The sequence below is a fragment of the Rana temporaria genome, chromosome 11 (assembly GCF_905171775.1).
Source record: "Rana temporaria chromosome 11, aRanTem1.1, whole genome shotgun sequence".
Taxonomy (NCBI): Eukaryota; Metazoa; Chordata; class Amphibia; order Anura; family Ranidae; genus Rana; species Rana temporaria.
The window spans coordinates 122,917,668-122,935,938 of record NC_053499.1 but is presented as its reverse complement, the minus strand read 5'-3'; the positions used below and the strand labels follow the sequence as shown (position 1 = coordinate 122,935,938).

General features: G+C 43.8%; 1 protein-coding gene across 6 annotated transcripts in view; it reads right to left on the bottom strand.

Annotated features, from left to right (window-relative positions):
• Positions 1 to 1,382: 1,382 nt before the first annotated feature.
• Positions 1,383 to 18,271, bottom strand: part of VEGFB (vascular endothelial growth factor B) — a 60,357-nt gene continuing 43,468 nt past the window's right edge. For all 6 annotated transcript variants that reach the window (XM_040329036.1, XM_040329037.1, XM_040329031.1 and 3 more), the window contains exons 6-9: positions 12,792 to 12,824; positions 9,287 to 9,370; positions 8,451 to 8,573; positions 1,383 to 1,450 (exon numbers count right to left, since the gene is read on the bottom strand). In XM_040329036.1, coding sequence (XP_040184970.1) covers positions 1,429 to 1,450; positions 8,451 to 8,573; positions 9,287 to 9,370; positions 12,792 to 12,824 — 262 coding nt within the window. In that variant the 3' untranslated portion in view covers positions 1,383 to 1,428. The remainder of the gene's footprint in view (positions 1,451 to 8,450; positions 8,574 to 9,286; positions 9,371 to 12,791; positions 12,825 to 18,271) is intronic.

Below are 18,271 nucleotides of genomic sequence, written 5' to 3'. Positions count from 1 at the left end.
TTTAAAGTGACAGTCAACACTTTCTTAACCGCTTAAGCCCCGGCCCATTTTGGTGGTTAAAGACCGGGCCACTTTTTGCGATTCGGCACTGCGTCGCTTTAACTGACAATTGCGCGGCTGTGCGACGTGGCTCCCAAACAAAATTGACGTCCTTTTTTTCCCCACAAATAGAGCTTTCTTTTGGTGGTATTTGATCACCTCTGCGGTTTTTATTTTTGCGCTATAAACAAAAAAAGAGCAACAATTTTGAACAAAATGCAATATATTTTACTTTTTGCTATAATAAATATCCCCAAAAAATATATATAAAAAACATATTTTTTTCCACAGTTTAGGCTGATACGTATTCTTCTACATATTTTTGATTGAAAAAAAATCGCAATAATCGTTTATTGGTTGGTTTGCGCAAAAGTTATAACTTCTACAAAATAGGGGACTGTTTTAATGGCATTTTTATTAATAATTTATTTTTTACTAGTTATGGTGGCGATCAGCGATTTTTATCATGACTGCGACATTATGGCAGACACATCGGACACTTTTGTCACCATTTTGGGACCATTGTAATTTTTACAGCGATCAGTGCTATAAAAATGCACCGATTACTGTAAAAATGACATGGGCAGTAAAGGGGTTAACCACTAGGTGGCACTAAAGGGGTTAAGTGTTCCCTAGGAAGTGATTCTTACTGTTAGGGGGCGTGGCTACACGTGACACATCACTGATGACCGATCATGGGGAACGGTCATCAGTGACAGTGTCACTAGGCAGAATAGGGGAATGCCTTGTTTACAAAGGCATTCTGTTCTGCTCTTGCCGACCACAATCGCGGGACTCCCGGGAACATCAAGGTTCCCGGGACCCGCGGCCGCACTCGAGAGGCATGCGGCGGGCACGCACCTGCTGGGCGGCAGATTCAAATGGACGTACCTGTACGCCAATCTGCCTGCCCGTGCCATTCTGTTGACGTAAATCGGCGTGCGGCGGTTGGCAAGTGGTTAAAGATAGGTGTTTCACATCTCAGTAGTAGAGGTAAATTGTGCTTTAAAGGCTTTCACAAAGCAAAAGCTTGGTATACACTTTGCTATTATATAAGCAGAATCCCCAGTGTACAAGGACTTAAGTAAGTCTATAGTAAAACATAAAATAAAATGTATATAAAAAAAGTCTTTGTCCTTTTGCATAAAATCCTGAGTTCACTCTTCAGCAAATCTGCCTTATATTGGTCAACCAAGTAGGCCAGGCCACCAACCCGACTGCAAATTCTCTGTATTTAAGCTCTGTGTAACGTTAGTCGTGGCATTCACCAGTGGATGTTTCTCAGCTGTGATCCACATTTTAGCAGTGAGGGGTTGAGGACTGATGTGGTAAAGTGCAAAGTCATATGAAACCATTTAAAGTGTAGTCTTTTTGTTTACTAGGCGACTGTCAGCTTCTTGGTTTTTCACACCTGTTTGGAGAAAACATAGGAGACATTTTATTTTCTGCAGTGGCATTGAATAGTGGTAGTATCATGGCTTCTACAAATCAGTAGACATGTGCATTCGTTTTCGTCCGAATGTATTTTCGTCCGAATTTCAGGTATTTTCGTTATCGTTTTAACAAACGATAACGAAAGCACAGAGAATGAAAACTGAAAGATCCGACATAAACAAATGCTTTACTTTCGTTTTCGTTGCAGTCAAATGTTTCTAACCTTAACTCTATTAGTCCAATATTTTTCTACATAAAGAGAAAAGATTCGACATAGAGAGACATGCAGATTTGACATAGAGAGACATGAACATTCGACATAGAGAAACATGAAGATTTGACATAGAGAGACATGAAGATTTGACATAGAGAGACATGAAGATTTGACATAGAGAGACATGAAGATTCGACATAGAGAGACATGAAGATTCGACATAGAGAGACATGAAGATTCGACATAGAGAGACATGAAGATTCGACATAGAGAGACATGACGATTTGACATAGAGAGACATGACGATTCGACATAGAGAGACATGAAGATTCGACATAGAGAGACATGAAGATTCGACATAGAGACATGAAGATTCGACATAGAGAGACATGAAGATTCGACATAGAGAGACATGAAGATTTGACATAGAGAGACATGAAGATTTGACATAGAGAGACATGAAGATTCGACATAGAGAGACATGACGATTCGACATAGAGAGACATGAAGATTCGACATAGAGAGACATGAAGATTCGACATAGAGAGACATGAAGATTCGACATAGAGAGACATGAAGATTCGACATAGAGAGACATGACGATTCGACATAGAGAGACATGACGATTCGACATAGAGAGACATGACGATTCGACATAGAGAGACATGACGATTCGACATAGAGAGACATGAAGATTCGACATAGAGAGACATGAAGATTCGACATAGAGAGACATGAAGATTTGACATAGAGAGACATGAAGATTTGACATAGAGAGACATGAAGATTCGACATAGAGAGACATGACGATTCGACATAGAGAGACATGAAGATTCGACATAGAGAGACATGAAGATTCGACATAGAGAGACATGAAGATTCGACATAGAGAGACATGAAGATTTGACATAGAGAGACATGAAGATTTGACATAGAGAGACATGAAGATTTGACATAGAGAGACATGAAGATTTGACATAGAGAGACATGAACATTCGACATAGAGAGACATGAAGATTTGACATAGAGAGACATGAAGATTCGACAGAGACATGAACATTCGACATAGAGAGACATGAAGATTCGACATAGAGACACATGAAGATTCGACATAGAGAGACATGAAGATTTGACATAGAGAGACATGAAGATTTGACATAGAGAGACATGAAGATTTGACATAGAGAGACATGAACATTCGACATAGAGAAACATGAAGATTTGACATAGAGAGACATGAAGATTTGACATAGAGAGACATGAAGATTCGACAGAGACATTAGAATTCGACATAGAGAGACATGAAGATTCGACATAGAGAGACATGAAGATTCGACATAGAGAGACATGAAGATTCGACATAGAGAAACATGAAGATTTGACATAGACACATGAAGATTCGACATAGAGAGACATGAAGATTCGACATAGAGAGACATGAAGATTCGACATAGAGAGACATGAAGATTTGACATAGACACATGAAGATTCGACATAGAGAGACATGAAGATTTGACATAGAGAGACATGAAGATTTGACATAGAGAGACATGAAGATTTGACATAGAGAGACATGAACATTCGACATAGAGAGACATGAAGATTTGACATAGAGAGACATGAAGATTCGACAGAGACATGAACATTCGACATAGAGAGACATGAAGATTCGACATAGAGACACATGAAGATTCGACATAGAGAGACATGAAGATTTGACATAGAGAGACATGAAGATTTGACATAGAGAGACATGAAGATTTGACATAGAGAGACATGAACATTCGACATAGAGAAACATGAAGATTTGACATAGAGAGACATGAAGATTTGACATAGAGAGACATGAAGATTCGACAGAGACATTAGAATTCGACATAGAGAGACATGAAGATTCGACATAGAGAGACATGAAGATTCGACATAGAGAGACATGAAGATTCGACATAGAGAAACATGAAGATTTGACATAGACACATGAAGATTCGACATAGAGAGACATGAAGATTCGACATAGAGAGACATGAAGATTCGACATAGAGAGACATGAAGATTCGACATAGAGAGACATGAAGATTCGACATAGAGAGACATGACGATTTGACATAGAGAGACATGAAGATTTGACATAGAGAGACATGAACATTCGACATAGAGAAACATGAAGATTTGACATAGAGACATGAAGATTCGACATAGAGAGACATGAAGATTCGACATAGAGAGACATGAAGATTCGACATAGAGAGACATGAAGATTCGACATAGAGAGACATGAAGATTCGACATAGAGAGACATGAAGATTCGACATAGAGAGACATGAAGAGTCAAATTTTTTTTTTTAAAGATTCTTTTGAATCTTCTTTTTTTTTTTTTCTTAGAACATTCGAAAGACACCATAAGCCTTCAATGACAGATTCAACCTTAATTTTGATTTTTGGACGAATGCATTTTTTTAACGAAAAACGAAATAAATAAAAACGAATTTCGAAATTACGAAACAAAATATTTCTGTGTGCACATATCTACAAATCGGTGTCATGTGAACCCATTAAACGCCTTCTTTGTTCACATAGAGAGGATTACTATTGTCTCTCTGTTCCATATGACACCAGTCACCTAGGCAGACGGTGAGCGGAAATCTCCTTAATTGGAACACAGACATCATAAAATCTTAACAGAGGTTCAAAACCTTCTTTGTTGAACTTTTTTCCCCATTGTCTGTGTTCTCATTAATGGGACTATCCTTCATATTCTGACATCTATTGAACATATTGGAAGTGGGGAGCACCCCTCACTTCTTGTTCTATCTGGCAACCATCAAAGTGAGTTGAAACCTCCCAAATGGGATCACAGACAGCAATAAAAACGACAATATATTATAAACATGTGAACTTGAAAGTGCTGCCTGACTGTTAAACACCCAAAGATGCTTTTGGTGCCATAAACAATGTGAAAGACACTTTTAAATCTGGGCCAGAACCCCCCAGAGCCCCCTTAATGTTGGCCACCGCTACTTTGCCATTTCGTTGACGTTCCCTTAAATCCAGTATCTTTTCGCTGGCATCTTTCTCCACGAACCAATCCTCAAACTTACCAATATTTTGATTTAATAACTGATGCTGTTTAGGAGCACTAGATCCCACAATGTTCAGTCTCCTATTGATTGCTCCATACAGGACACATACCTGTATTGCAGTGTAGTAACTCTAGAGGAGCCTTTCTCAACCTCTTTATAATTGGGGAACCCTTAAATATGATTCTTGTCTTAGGGAACCCCTGATAAAAAATGACTGCATCTACAGCTCACTGTACATTAGTTTGATGATCAAGGAGAAACTACCCTACATTTGGGGTCAGTGGGAATAATCATTCCCCTAGGCCTCGTACCCATGATAGGTTAACCAGAGGACAACGGTCTGATGGACCGCTTTCATCGGTCCAAACCAATCGTGTGTAGGCCCCTATCGGTTATTTAACCATAGGTTAAAAAAAAGCCAACATGCTTTAAATTTAACCTATGGATTCCTAACCGATGGGAAAAAACGATCGTTAGTAGGCACAACCATCGGTTAAAAATCCACGCATGCTCAGAATCAAGTCGACGCATGCTTGGAAGCATTGAACTTCGTTTTTTTCAGCACGTCGTTGTGTATTTGGTCACCGCGTTCTGACACGATCGTTTTTTTAACCGATGGTGTGTAGGCACGACGGACCATCAGTCAGCTTCATCGGTTAACCTATGACAACAGTCCTTCAGACCGTTCTCATAGGATGGACTAATCGTGTGTACGGGGCTTTACAGATAGCTAAAAAGATCATTGGTTTCAGTGGTAACTTATCTGAGTAGCAGAAATTCCCTCTTGCTCAAGGAATCCCTGGCAACCTTCAGGGGAACCCTGTTTGAGAAAGGTTGCTCTGGATAGATGGCTCTCAGATCAAGAACCTACATTGAATGACATTTCTGACAATTTCATATGGTATCAAAGAAAGAGAGTATCAAACCGATCATAAAAGTCCAAGTATTTTTACTAATGAAAATGTCCAAAGTGAAGCTGCAAAACCAGCTAGTCATGTGATCATTGAAAAAAAAATTCCCCAAAAACTAAGTGCAGCAGAAGAATAGCCATTTAGATCTGACGAAGAAGCGGATGCTTTGAAACGTTATCTCTATGTTGTGACGTCACTTCCGATGCGACTCTGAGTGTGTTCCATGCTGACTCAGAGACGACAAGACGGATGTCCGGCCGGTTGTTCCTCTCCACACCACCATCCACCGGGGACCCACTGAGTGACCACAGTATTAACCTGTTATATGCCTATTGATCTTTATATTAGTGTGAGTAGCCACTTGGCTGATTTTAAATAAATATACGATTCATTGCATCTTCTGCTGTACTTAGTTTTTGGCGCACCTTGTTTTTCTCCCATTGTTCTTCCAGAAACTGCCTGGCTCTCAAGGGAGCTGCCACTAATGCTGCATACGTATACTTTCTGGATTTATTGACTTTTAGTTGTGTTATCAGTGCGTTTCAGTACCTTCTAAAATAATTCTTCAATACTTCATGGTTTAGGCATTTTCCCTTTTTCTGGCATTTTTATCTGAGGTGAACCAACCCCTGAAACAGGTTGCTTTTGGACATTCTGCTCAATAAATATAATTGGATTTTTACTATCGGTTTAGCACTCTTTGGGGGAAATTTATAAAAAACTGGAGAAGACAAAGTCTGGAGTAGCTGTCCATGGCAACCAAATGGCTTCTATCTTCAGCTTGTTCAGTTAAAGGGGTCGAAAAGGTAAAAAAATGTTTCCCTAAATAGCTTCCTTTACCTTAGTGCAGTCCTCCTTCACTTACCTCATCCTTCCATTTTGCTTTTAAATGTCCTTATTTCTTATGAGAAATCCTCACTTCCTGTTCTTCTGTCGGTAACTCCACACTGTAATGCAAGGCTTTCTTCCTGGTGTGGAGAAAGCCTCTTGAGGGGGGAGGGGGCGAGCAGAAGTGTCAGGACGCCCACTAACACACAGCTCCTTTCTCTATCTGCAAAGTAGAGAGTGTCCTGACCCTCCTTGCCTTCCCCCTCAAGAGGCTTTCTCCACACCAGGAATAAAGCCTTGCATTACTGTGTGGAGTTACAGACAGAAGAACAGGAAGTGAGGATTTCTCAGAAGAAATAAGGACGTTTAAAAGCAAAATGGAAGGATGAGGTAAGTGAAGGAGGACTGCACTAAGGTAAAGGAAGCTATTTAGGGATTTGTTTTACCTTTACAACCCCTTTAAGCTTTGAAAATTAAAGATATATTATTGTTATGCCGCATACACATGATCGGGCTTTTGCCTGGCCAAATTCCATCGGAGAAAAATAGAATATGTTCTATATCTAAACTCCGATGGAATTCATCGGAATTTCCGATGAAAAAACTCAGCTGGGGCTACTACACGATCGGAATGTCCGATGGCAAAAGTCCGTCAGACTTTTTCCATCGGAAATTCCGATCGTGTGTACAAGTCATTAGTCATGCACAGCTGCTCCAGATTCTGGCTGCCCCAGTTGTAAAAAAAAATCAAAGGCCCGGATTCTCGTACCTCGGCGCATAGTTATGCCGGCGTAGCGTATCGAATATACGCTACGCCGACGTAGTGCAGAGCGGCGAGCACAGTATTCACAAAGCACTTGCTCCCAACGTTGCGCCAGCGTAACGTAAATTCTTCGGCGTAAGCCGGCCTAATTCAAAGTAGGTGGAAGTGGGCGTGATCCATTTAAATGATGCGTAACCCCATGCAAATGATGGGCCGAACGAACGGCGCTTGCGCCCTCCCGTGGAAGCATCCCAGTGCGCAAGCTCAGAATCACGTCGGAAATACTCCTTAAGATACGTCGAATCACTGCCTACAACATGAACGTAACCTACGCCCAGCCCTATTCACGTACTACTACGTAAACGACGTAAAATACGACGGCTGTTCCCTGGTCCATACCTTAACATGACTTACACCTGCTTTATGAGGCTTAACTTTACGCCGGACGTAAGCCTTACGCAAACCGCGTATATGAAGCGCCGGGCGCAACTACGTTCGTGAATCATTAATATCTCCCTCATTTGCATATTTGCAATGAGGCGGCCAGCGTAAATATGCGCCCAAGACATGCCGGCGTAGGAAATTTACGTCGGTCGGAGGAAGCCTATTTTCAGGCGTATCTAGTTCTATGGGCATGGCGCATAGATACGACGGCGCACATTGACATTACGCGGCGTATCTCGAGATACGTTGGCGTAAGTGCTACGTGAATCCGGGCCAAATTCTCCATCTTTTATACTATATGCAATAGTTTTTTTAACATGCTGTAAAGGGAAAATGTGCTTTGCCAAGCCAGGACTGATGGCATGCCACACTGGGGTAAAGAAAATGTAAAATGTTAATTTGACAGATTGGAGCCATGGTTTATAGTTTCTTGATTTATCTGTGATGGCAAGTATGTTATGCATAGATTATCACTATTAAGAACTCTTGTTCTAACCCATCCATTAGCAAAATAACAAAAAATCCAAGCTGGTGGTTTGATGGAGCCGACTTGTTAAACAAAATGAACCCAACAAGTCTAATACTGTAAATGTTGTTTCTGCCCAATGCCAATTGTGCCATAGGAATAACAGTCTGAGTTACGTCTATCACAAGATGCCTTAAAGCATTCTTGTCATAGTTTCCCTATCAACCCGCACAGGAAGGGGCAAACTTTAAACTCAGTTTGAGTGTGGCACCTGCATCGCTCTTGGTTAAATATCAGTCCTCGTTGGTTGCACTTTTTCTCGTTTTTCTGGCACACACATTCGCAATTTTCAGGATTTAATGTCCTCCGCTGGTCACAAGGTGGACAGACAGACCTACAAGAAAAAGGAATAGTTTGAGAAGAAAAACAATTGACTTCCGCTACATTGAAGTTACATAAAAAATAAAATAACATAACAAACGTTATACTTACCTGTTCTGTCTAATGGTTTTGTACAGAGCAGCCCCGATCCTCCTCTTCTCGGGTCCCCCGTCTGCGCTCCTGGTTCCTCCAGTTCTCTGATTGCCCCATAGGAGGCCGATTGCTATGGGGCAATCTCGCTCCTGAGCCCTGTCCATAAGTCACACAGAATGGGGCTCAGCCCCGCCCCCTGCTCCCTCCTCACTGGCTGTAATTGACAGCAGCAGGAGCCAATGGCAGAAACCCAGGAGAGCAGCTTCTCTCGTGCACATTAACGCAAATGCGATCAGGCTTGGGGAAGTATTGGGGGGGGGGGAGGCTTAATTTGGAGCTGCATACTGAAGGTTTTTTACCTTCATCCATAGAATGCATACACACGACCATAGAGTAGCTGTTTAAGGGCAGATTGCAGGCATTATTTTTAAGGCTATAGTGCCTGCAAAACGCCCTCAGTGTGAAAGGGGTCTAAATCAAACCAAATATCAAAAGTGTACATTTTAGGGACACTGCACCCTTTGCCCTTTTTCCAGAACTTTCACTTTAATTCGTAAATCTTTAACATCTCATCATGTTTTTTCAAATGCTACTGTTCTGCAAAATGTCTCCAAATCTCATTTATCTACAAACCTGGCATTTTTAGGGTTGTGCATGCCTTTCTTTCCTTTTCGTCTCCGTTTCTTTGGTTTCTTTAAACCTAAGGTTGTAGAGAGTCTGTGAGAAGTAAAAAGAACATTTTATGAGAGCGATAATAAATAAAAATAGACAAAGCAAATTAAAGTGAAAATCCATGGCAAGTGATTTCTTTTAGAAGTTAAAGCATTTGTAAAGGTTCAGATTGAGTTTAAAAATGAACAAACATGTTATACTTGCCTGCTCAGTGCAGTGATTTTACACAGAGCAGCCCCGATCCTCCTCTTCTCGGGTCCCCTACCAATGCTCTTGGCTTATCCCACCCCCCCCGCTGAGTACCCCCATAGCATACTGCTTGCTCTGGGGCCTTTAGTGCATGCTCGCTCCTGAGCAACCTCTGTGTGCCACAGAGATACACAGAGCGGCTTGGCCCTGCCTCCCGCTCCCTCCTCACTGGCCAATGAGGAGGGGACCCGGGAGAGCTTCCCACACTTCTCTTTTAAGAAATGGACAACTTTTAAAGGCCTGACATTTTAATACCAAAAAGAGTTAAAGGTTTATAGAACCCAATTTCAGTTAAATTTAAGATCACAAGCAGTGTGAACCATGGGAGCCGTAAAAAGATTTAGGCCCGGCTTCAGATACAATTGTGTATCTATCGGCGGGCATAACGTATCTCAGATAGGTTACGCCGCCGTAAATTAGGGCGCAAGTTCCGTATTCAGAAAGAACTTGCGCCCTAAGTTAGGGCGGCGTAGCGTATGTGGTCCGGCGTAAGCCCGCCTAATTCAAATGTGGATGATGTGGGCGTGTTTTATTTAAATCACATGTGACCCCACGTATTTGACGTTTTTTACGAACGGCGCATGTGCCGTCCGTGAACGTATCCCAGTGCGCATGCTCCAAATTAACCCGCAAAAAGCCAATGCTTTCGACGCCCAGCCCTATTCGCGAACGACTTACGCAAACTACGTAATCAACGGAAAATACGACGCTGGCCCGACGTCCATACTTAACATAGGATACCCCTCATATAGCAGGGGTAACTTAACGCCAGAAAAAGCCTAACGTAAACGACGTAAAAAAATGCGACGGGCGGACGTACATTTCTGAATCGGCGTATCTACCTTATTTGCATATTCCTTGCGTAAATCGACGGAAGCGCCACCTAGCGGCCAGCGTAAATATGCAGCCTAAGATACGACGGTGTAAGAGACTTACGCCGGTCGGATCTTAGGGAAATCTATGCGTAACTGATTCTATCATAGATACGACCCCGCAACTCAGAGTTACGACGGCGTATCCGGTACTGGTATAATAAAGTATCCTGTCCTCTTTGTATTGCTTCCTTTGGCCTCGTACACACGACCGGGTTTCTCGGCTAAAACCAGCAAGAAAACTGCTTCTTGCCGAGATTCCCACTCGTGTGTACTCGTGTGTACGAGAAAAAAAGAGAACCTGCTCTCTTTTTTCTCGTCGAAATTCTTGTCGGCCTGTTTCCCGACGAGAAACTCGAGAGTGTGTATACTTACCTGTCGCCATGGAAACCCGCGCATGCTCGAAATGTGGCTCCCTATTGAGAAAACTATACAAGTAGCATGTAGTAGTGATCAATCTTGTATGTCTGTACAATGATCCAAGCATGTATGATTAATTGCTATAAGATCATTACATGCCATTTGCATAATTCACTCCATAGGGATTCATTTCTCTAGTGTTTATTTGCTAATGATATCGATTTTAGTAATATCTTTGAGCTACTAAATATCTTCTGTAGCCTAATGAGATGAGACAGACAGTAGATGAATGGTTAAATCTCTCAGAGCTCACCATTGCCTTACCTCACCTCATGGGAAAAACAGCCATGAATTTCCTGGTATAGCCAAGGCACATGGGTGATATATATGTACAACTGGATATGGTGCTGGTATATTGTGCAAAAACAGTATCTGGCTTACCTTGTTACTAAACCCAGGACCCTGCATACACTATATCTGGTCTCCCACAGTACACAGAACATGGAAATGCAATTATTTTAGTAAATACAAACTGCTAAATACCCTTTCTCATCAGAAGTTAGAGCATACATTTTTGAAGTACTCGACTATACCTATTACCGATACTTATATGACAGTAGCACTGATAGATGGCACTGATTATGCAGCACTGATGAGCACTGATAGGTGGCACTGGCTGACAGCTGCCATTGATAGGTGGCACTGATGGCTGCCACTGATAGGCGGCACTGACTGACGGCTGCCACTGATAGGCGGCACTGACTGATGGCTGCCACTGATAAGCGGCACTGACTGATGGCTGCCACTGATAGGCGCACTTACGGGCACTGGTAGGTGGCACTGATGGGCAGGTACTGATGGGCACTGAAATGCAGCACTGATTGGCAATTGCTGGCCTGGCATAATAAAGGACACAAATGATGAGAGGAAAGGAAGGATTTTGCAATGCTATATGGCTATATAATCCTTCCTTTCCTCTTATCATTCGTGTCATTTATTATATAGGATATACTATATGCTGTGGTGCCCATCTTGGTATACCTTGCACTCGGCCGCAGTAAGCAGCAGCAGACATCTTGTTACACCCAGTGCAAACTATTTGGGCTCGATGACCGCTGCTGGCTTACTGCGGCTGAGTGCAAGGTGTACCAAGATGGGCGTTGTGATGTTTAACCTCTGACGGAGACACGGAGCATCACTTCCTTTAATGAATGTGATGGCTCTGGTAACCTATTTGCTGCCAGCCTGTTGACTCGCTCTCTGCTCCGCCCTCTCTGCCTGTTGACTTCCGGATTCCACCTGCTTACTTCCGCTGCATTCCCAAGTATCGGATTAGACTTCGGGAGCATTTGTGCAAGTACAAGTACTCTCACAAATGCTCGGCATCATTCCCGATACTAATACTAGTATCGATATCGGGACAACCCTAGTGTCCAGCAAAGCACTAGTTAAAGCTTGTAGGAGGAGTTTTCTGCCTGTCCTATGAGACTGCAGGACCCATGACCCTTTGGATAGTGCTGATTGGCCCTGTGCTGATCACATGCACTCTCCCAAGAAAAAAAAAAAAAAACCTCTAGCAATACACACCAAACTGAGCATGTGCAGCCTGACTCCATAGATTCTGTGTTATCAGGAAATTATCAGGGGACAGTGAAAGGAGGGGAGGATCAGAGGAGACAGGATCAAACAGCTGTTTTACACAATGCAGAGGATTAACCCCGTAGGTTCCACAATGAGTATAACAAGCATGCTTTACTGTATATACAGACTGATTTTACTGTTGTGGGTTTAGCAACACTTTAATGTGTTCAATCCTCACTGACATAAATTCAGCCATGACCACGGCATCCAAGCACTGCGGAGCTCACAGCCGGTCTGCATCTGACAAAATGTAGCACAGTACAGCATGCTTAACTGTAAGATATCAATGAAAAATAAAATCATTCAATGACAAACGATTTAAGAGATATAACAGAAAACTGTACCTGCTAGGCCTCAGCATATCACTGTCACGGGGCCTGCAAAGTATTAAAACAAAAAAGAGTGGAACTGAGCATCATAGTATAACCAAACTGTGTAATAAATGTATAACATTCACAGTCTAAAGGTTTAGATGTAATACAATCCTTTTTGTTATTTACTGTATATTCTTAAATTCATATTTTTAGGAAACCTCTTACTTCATGGCAAGCAGGCTATGTACACGCAAGGTAACTGTGAACACATAGGCCCGGATTCACAAAGCACTTGCGCCGATGTATCTCAAAATACGCCGACGTAAGTGCAAATGTGCGCCGTCGTATCTGTGCGCCGGACCCACAAACTAAGATGCGCCTAAAAATAGGCTTCATCCCGCCGACGTAAGTTGCCTACGCCGGCGTAGGGTGGGCTCACATTTACGCTGGACGCATGATGTCGCTCCCATAGATTAGCCATTCAAATATGCAAATGAGGAAAACACTGCGATTCACGAACGTACGTGCGCCCGACGCAGTGCGTGTAAGTTATACGTCCGGCGTAAAGTTATGCCCCATAAAGGAGGTGTAACCCAGCAGCAGACATACAAAGGTCTGCACCAGGGAACCCAAGCCAGCGTAATTTACGTTGGACGTGTGTGGCTGGGCGTAGATTACGTTCGAGGCGTACGCAGTGATCCGACATATCTTAGGCAGTTAATCCGACGTGGTTGTGAGCATGCGCACGGGGATGCGTCCACATCCCGGCGCATGCGAAGTTCGTTATACGTATCTGTCTGGTGCTCGGCCCATCATTTGCATGGGGTCACGCCTCATTTGCATGGCTCACGCCCACTTCCACCTACGCCGGCTTACGCCTTAGAAACCCAGCGCAGTGTTGGGAGCATGGGCTTTGTGAATTCCATGCTTGCCTCTCTGCGCTGTGTCGGCGTAGCGTATATTATTTGCGCTACGGCGGTGTAATGTGCGCCCGCTCTCTGTGAATCTGGGCCATACTGTATAAGGCTTCATGTACACAGGGACGCTTTTACAACTGCTCCTATAGGTTAAACTTGACAGAAAGTAACCCACGTTTAAAACGTCCGTTTTGCCGCGTTTACATGCCGCGTTTGCATTTAGAAGCGTTTAAAAATATATATATATTTTTTTTAAAAGCCCAAAAACAAAAAACGCCTATAAACGAAACACTGCTAAACGTGGGTTACCGCCTTTAGTCGCATTTGGCATAAAAACTTGGCTGTGCCAGTAAATTGTGGGTGTCGTGTCAGTAAATTTCAATCCGTTAGGTCAGTGTTTCTCAATTCCAGTCCTCAGGTCCCCCCAACAGGTCAGGTTTTCAGGATTTCCATTATTTTGCACAGGTGATTTGATCAGTTTCACTGCCTTAGTAATCACCACAGCCTTTTCATCTGAGGGAAATCCTGAAAACCTGACCTGTTGGGGGGGCCTGAGGACTGGAATTGAGAAACACTGCGTTAGGTTGTCAACACTGATCCCACCGCACGACAATGCAAAATGCTTTTTTTTCAGCGCAGTGCAAGGCATTGTGTGACATTTCAATAAAGTTCATTAAAAAAAAATTAACAGGCCATTGGGACTACAGGGAGTTTCCTGGTGGGCCGATGGCTCAGTGGGCCGGCTTCAGTGACAGCGGACCGCCGCCCCCCTCCACTCCTCTGTCTCTCCCTCCCCGCAGCGCTCACCTGGGGGGAACAAAGAAGCAGGGGGGACGACAGAAGAGCATGAGGGGGGGGGGCTCAACAGCTATTGCTTGGGAGTTTCTCACTTCTGCCTAATCTTGTCCCATAAGGGGGGGCACCGAACTGATTCTTTGCCCCGGGTGAAATAATTTCTACCTACCCCACTGGTACTGCCTATAAGAGTACCAGTACCAGTCGTTCTACTCTAATAGAGTTTAACGGCTAGTGAAGGGGGAGAGGCGGCTTGGGTGGCCGGGGGGGGGTGCGGGAGTTGTCCGGCCGCCATGGGAGAGACCTGTCAAAGTGGGCCAGTCTGGATGAAGTCCTGGGCCAAATTTTTGTCCCAGTTCAGCCCTGGTTTCAGCTTCTTTACAAGTCCTCCCTTTGTCCTTTACCAGGTTTCTGCTGCTTCATCTGTGTACCAGCTGCCTCTTCTTTCCACAGGCCGGTGCCCACCACCTACCAGGGCACATTTGGGGCCAAGCTTGGAGCAGCTGTTTAATTATGACAGCATTGTCTATGCTTTAAAGAAAACCTACTAGAAGAAAACATGGAGGCTTCTTAAATAATAATTGCTTGGCTGTCATGCTTATTCTCTCCGTTTAAATTTCAGAGTGATATCATAACTCCTGATTTTCATACTTGGTCCGAGTCAGGGACTTAAAGTACAACTAAAGACGAATGTTTTTTTTTTTTTAAGTTTTGGATAGAGTGGAGAGGGATTGGAACCCATGACCGTTTTTATTGCTGTCTGTGCCCCCGTTAACCGCTTGCCGACCACTGCACGGCTATTTACGTCGGGAGAATGGCACGGCTGCGCAAATGGACGTACTTGTACACCCCCTTTAAATCACGGCATTGCAGGCGCGCCGCAAGCTCTGCAGGTGTCACGGAGAGGCAGAACGGGGAGATGCCTATGTAAACAATGCATTTCCCTGTTCTGCCTTGTGACAGGACACTGATCTACTGCTCCCTGTCATCGGGAGCAGCGATCACTGTCGTGTCACTTGTAGCCCATCCCCCCTACAGTTAGAATCACTCCCTAGTATACACCTAACCCCTTCCTTGCCCCCTAGTGGTTAACCCCTTCCCTGCCAGTGTAATTTACACAGTAATCAGTGCATTTTTATAGCACTGATTGCTGTATAAATGACAATGGTCCCAAAATAGCATTAAAAGTGTCCGATGTGTCCGTCATAATGTCACCGTCACGATATGTCGCAGATTGCCGCCATTACTAATAAAAAAATGAATACAAAAAATGCCATAAATCTATCCCCTATATTGTAGACGCTATAACTTTTGCGCAAACCAATCAATATTACTCTTATTGCGATTTTTTTTTTATACCAAAAATATGTAGAAAAATACATATCGGCCTAAACTGAGGAAAAAAATGTTTTATATATATTTTTGGGGGGTATTTATTATAGCAAAAAGTAAAAAATATTGCTTTTTTTTTCAAAATTGTCACTCTATTTTTGTTTATAGCGCAAAAAAATAAAAACCTATTCCACATTTTCACAACTCTTAGACCCCTTTCACACTGGCGCCGCCCATCGCGTCGGTGGTAAAACAGCGGTAAAACGCCACTATTTTTCCGTCGGATTTGCGGCGCATTTCGGCTGCTAGCAGGGCGCTTTTAAACCCCTGCTAGCGGCCGAGAAAGGGTTAAAACCGCCCGCTATGGCGGCGTATTGCCGGTGGTACGGCAACGCTGCCCATTGATTACAATGGGCAGGAGCGCATTAGCAGTGGTAAGTTCACCGCTGCTTATCCGCTCCAAAGAAGCTGCTGGCAGTATTTTTTCTGACGCCCTGCCAGCGCACCACTCCAGTGTGAAAGCCCTCGGACTTTCACACTGGAGTGAATAGAGCAGCTGTTTAAGGGTGGATTGTAGGCGCTATTTTAAACGCAATAACGCCTGCAAAATGCCCTCAGTGTGAAAGCGGTTCACCATTTCAGGTCCAATTTCAGTCCAAATTTTTGGCTGAATTTGTATAAGAAACGGACCAGAAGACGCACAGGACTCCTGTGCAATTTGCTGCGGAGCCGCTCTGGATATGTGTGAAACAGGTCTGACATGCGAATTGGATGCGGCGAAATTTGAAATAGTGTGAACCCAGCCTTAAACATTACACACCAAGTTACTAACCATGATAAAAGTATAAATAATTGACACCATTTATCCAGGACCATGTCAACACAGTTAGACAGAGAAATGATCTGATCCGATCCCTAGCGCTGTCACCATCTATCAGCAAGTCTCTAATTTAGCTATCCCCTGAATACAAAATAAATTATACCCAGAGGAGCCAATGGAGAATCAATTGATGGGGGCCTAGCTTTGGAGTAGTTAGACAGTTTCCCAGTTACACATACATTTATTTGGGGAGTTGCGATGTTGGTAGATTCGTTTTTTGCATATTAGGATGGAGTTCACCTGTTCAATACACAGCTCTCTGGTGGTGGGGGTATGAGGTGATAACCAATAGCAAGCTTTTATTTTTCAGGCAATGTAAAGAAGCCTTGCCACTGCAATATGACTTGGTGGAGTAAATAATCCCTTGTCTACCAAACTCAGAAGGCATTCAACTGGGTCTTGTGGAATAAGAGTATTAAATACCAATGACATATCTGAATCATTTTGGGCATCGCCAAAACATGTGTCTTAAATCACCCACATCACTTGGGGCACAACTTCTGTATTTTAATAACTCTAGCTTTATTACAGTAAATTTCAATTTTAAGTGCCGGTTCACACTACAGCGACTTGGGATCCAACTTGGCAGACCTCAAGTCACCCCAAGTCGCTTGACATAAGAAATTCCATTAGAGTGAATGAGAGCCGTCTTAATGTACACTACTGAAGTCGCTCCAACTTCAGAAAAGTTTCCTGTACTACTTCAAGGCGACTTGTACCCAGTGCTTTAACTGGGCCGGAACGCGGCGGTACTCAGTACCGCCACTTCCAAAAATGGCCCTGGAGAGTACCAGCACCTCTCCGTGCGCCCAGTACGTGGGTTTCCCGTACCGGAACGCACTGGCGTATCGCACCGGGCGCAACATTGGGGGGGGGGGGCACAAAATACCGGCGTCCGTGTCACTTTTTTTAAATCAGTAAAATGTTAATACTGTGTCACACTTCCGAGCACGGCCACCATTTTGCGGCAGCTGGCACCCTGTGATTGGGCGTATGTGGTCATGTGCTGGTGGGGCTGGCCAATCCATGAAGGTGGGCGGGCGCATGCCCAAAGGCTGCCCCTGGAGGAGTCCCGCCCGCGTTTCTGTATCCGCTGCCATCTCTCCTCCACCCTGACAGCGCCGGTCCGGATGTGTGCAGTGGACTTCATCTGGGAGGGACAGCCGGCCAACTCAGTCTTGACACGACAGGTGACCCTGACGATACATATGGGAGTAGGACTCGGCAGTCGGCACCAGCACCTAGTTGGGGAGACTCAGACTCACGCCACCGCCATGCCACGTGTTAATGCATTGCCCGACCAGGCCAGCCACTCACTCTCCAGCAAGTACACACGCAGCATGCCTGCCCTGAGGGCCTAAGCACAGTACTCACTTACAGTAACAACATGCCTGTCTGCCTGATGCCATTGCCAAAAGCCCCCTCCTGCTGCGGCCTGCAATAATTTGATCAATAACAGAGCTTCATGATCTATACCCTCAGGGCTTTCAGCATGTAAGGGGTTAAATGATTAATCCAGTGTAATGCATCCTTCAGGGCTTTCAGCATGTAAGGGGTTAAATGATTGCAAGATTAATCATTTAATC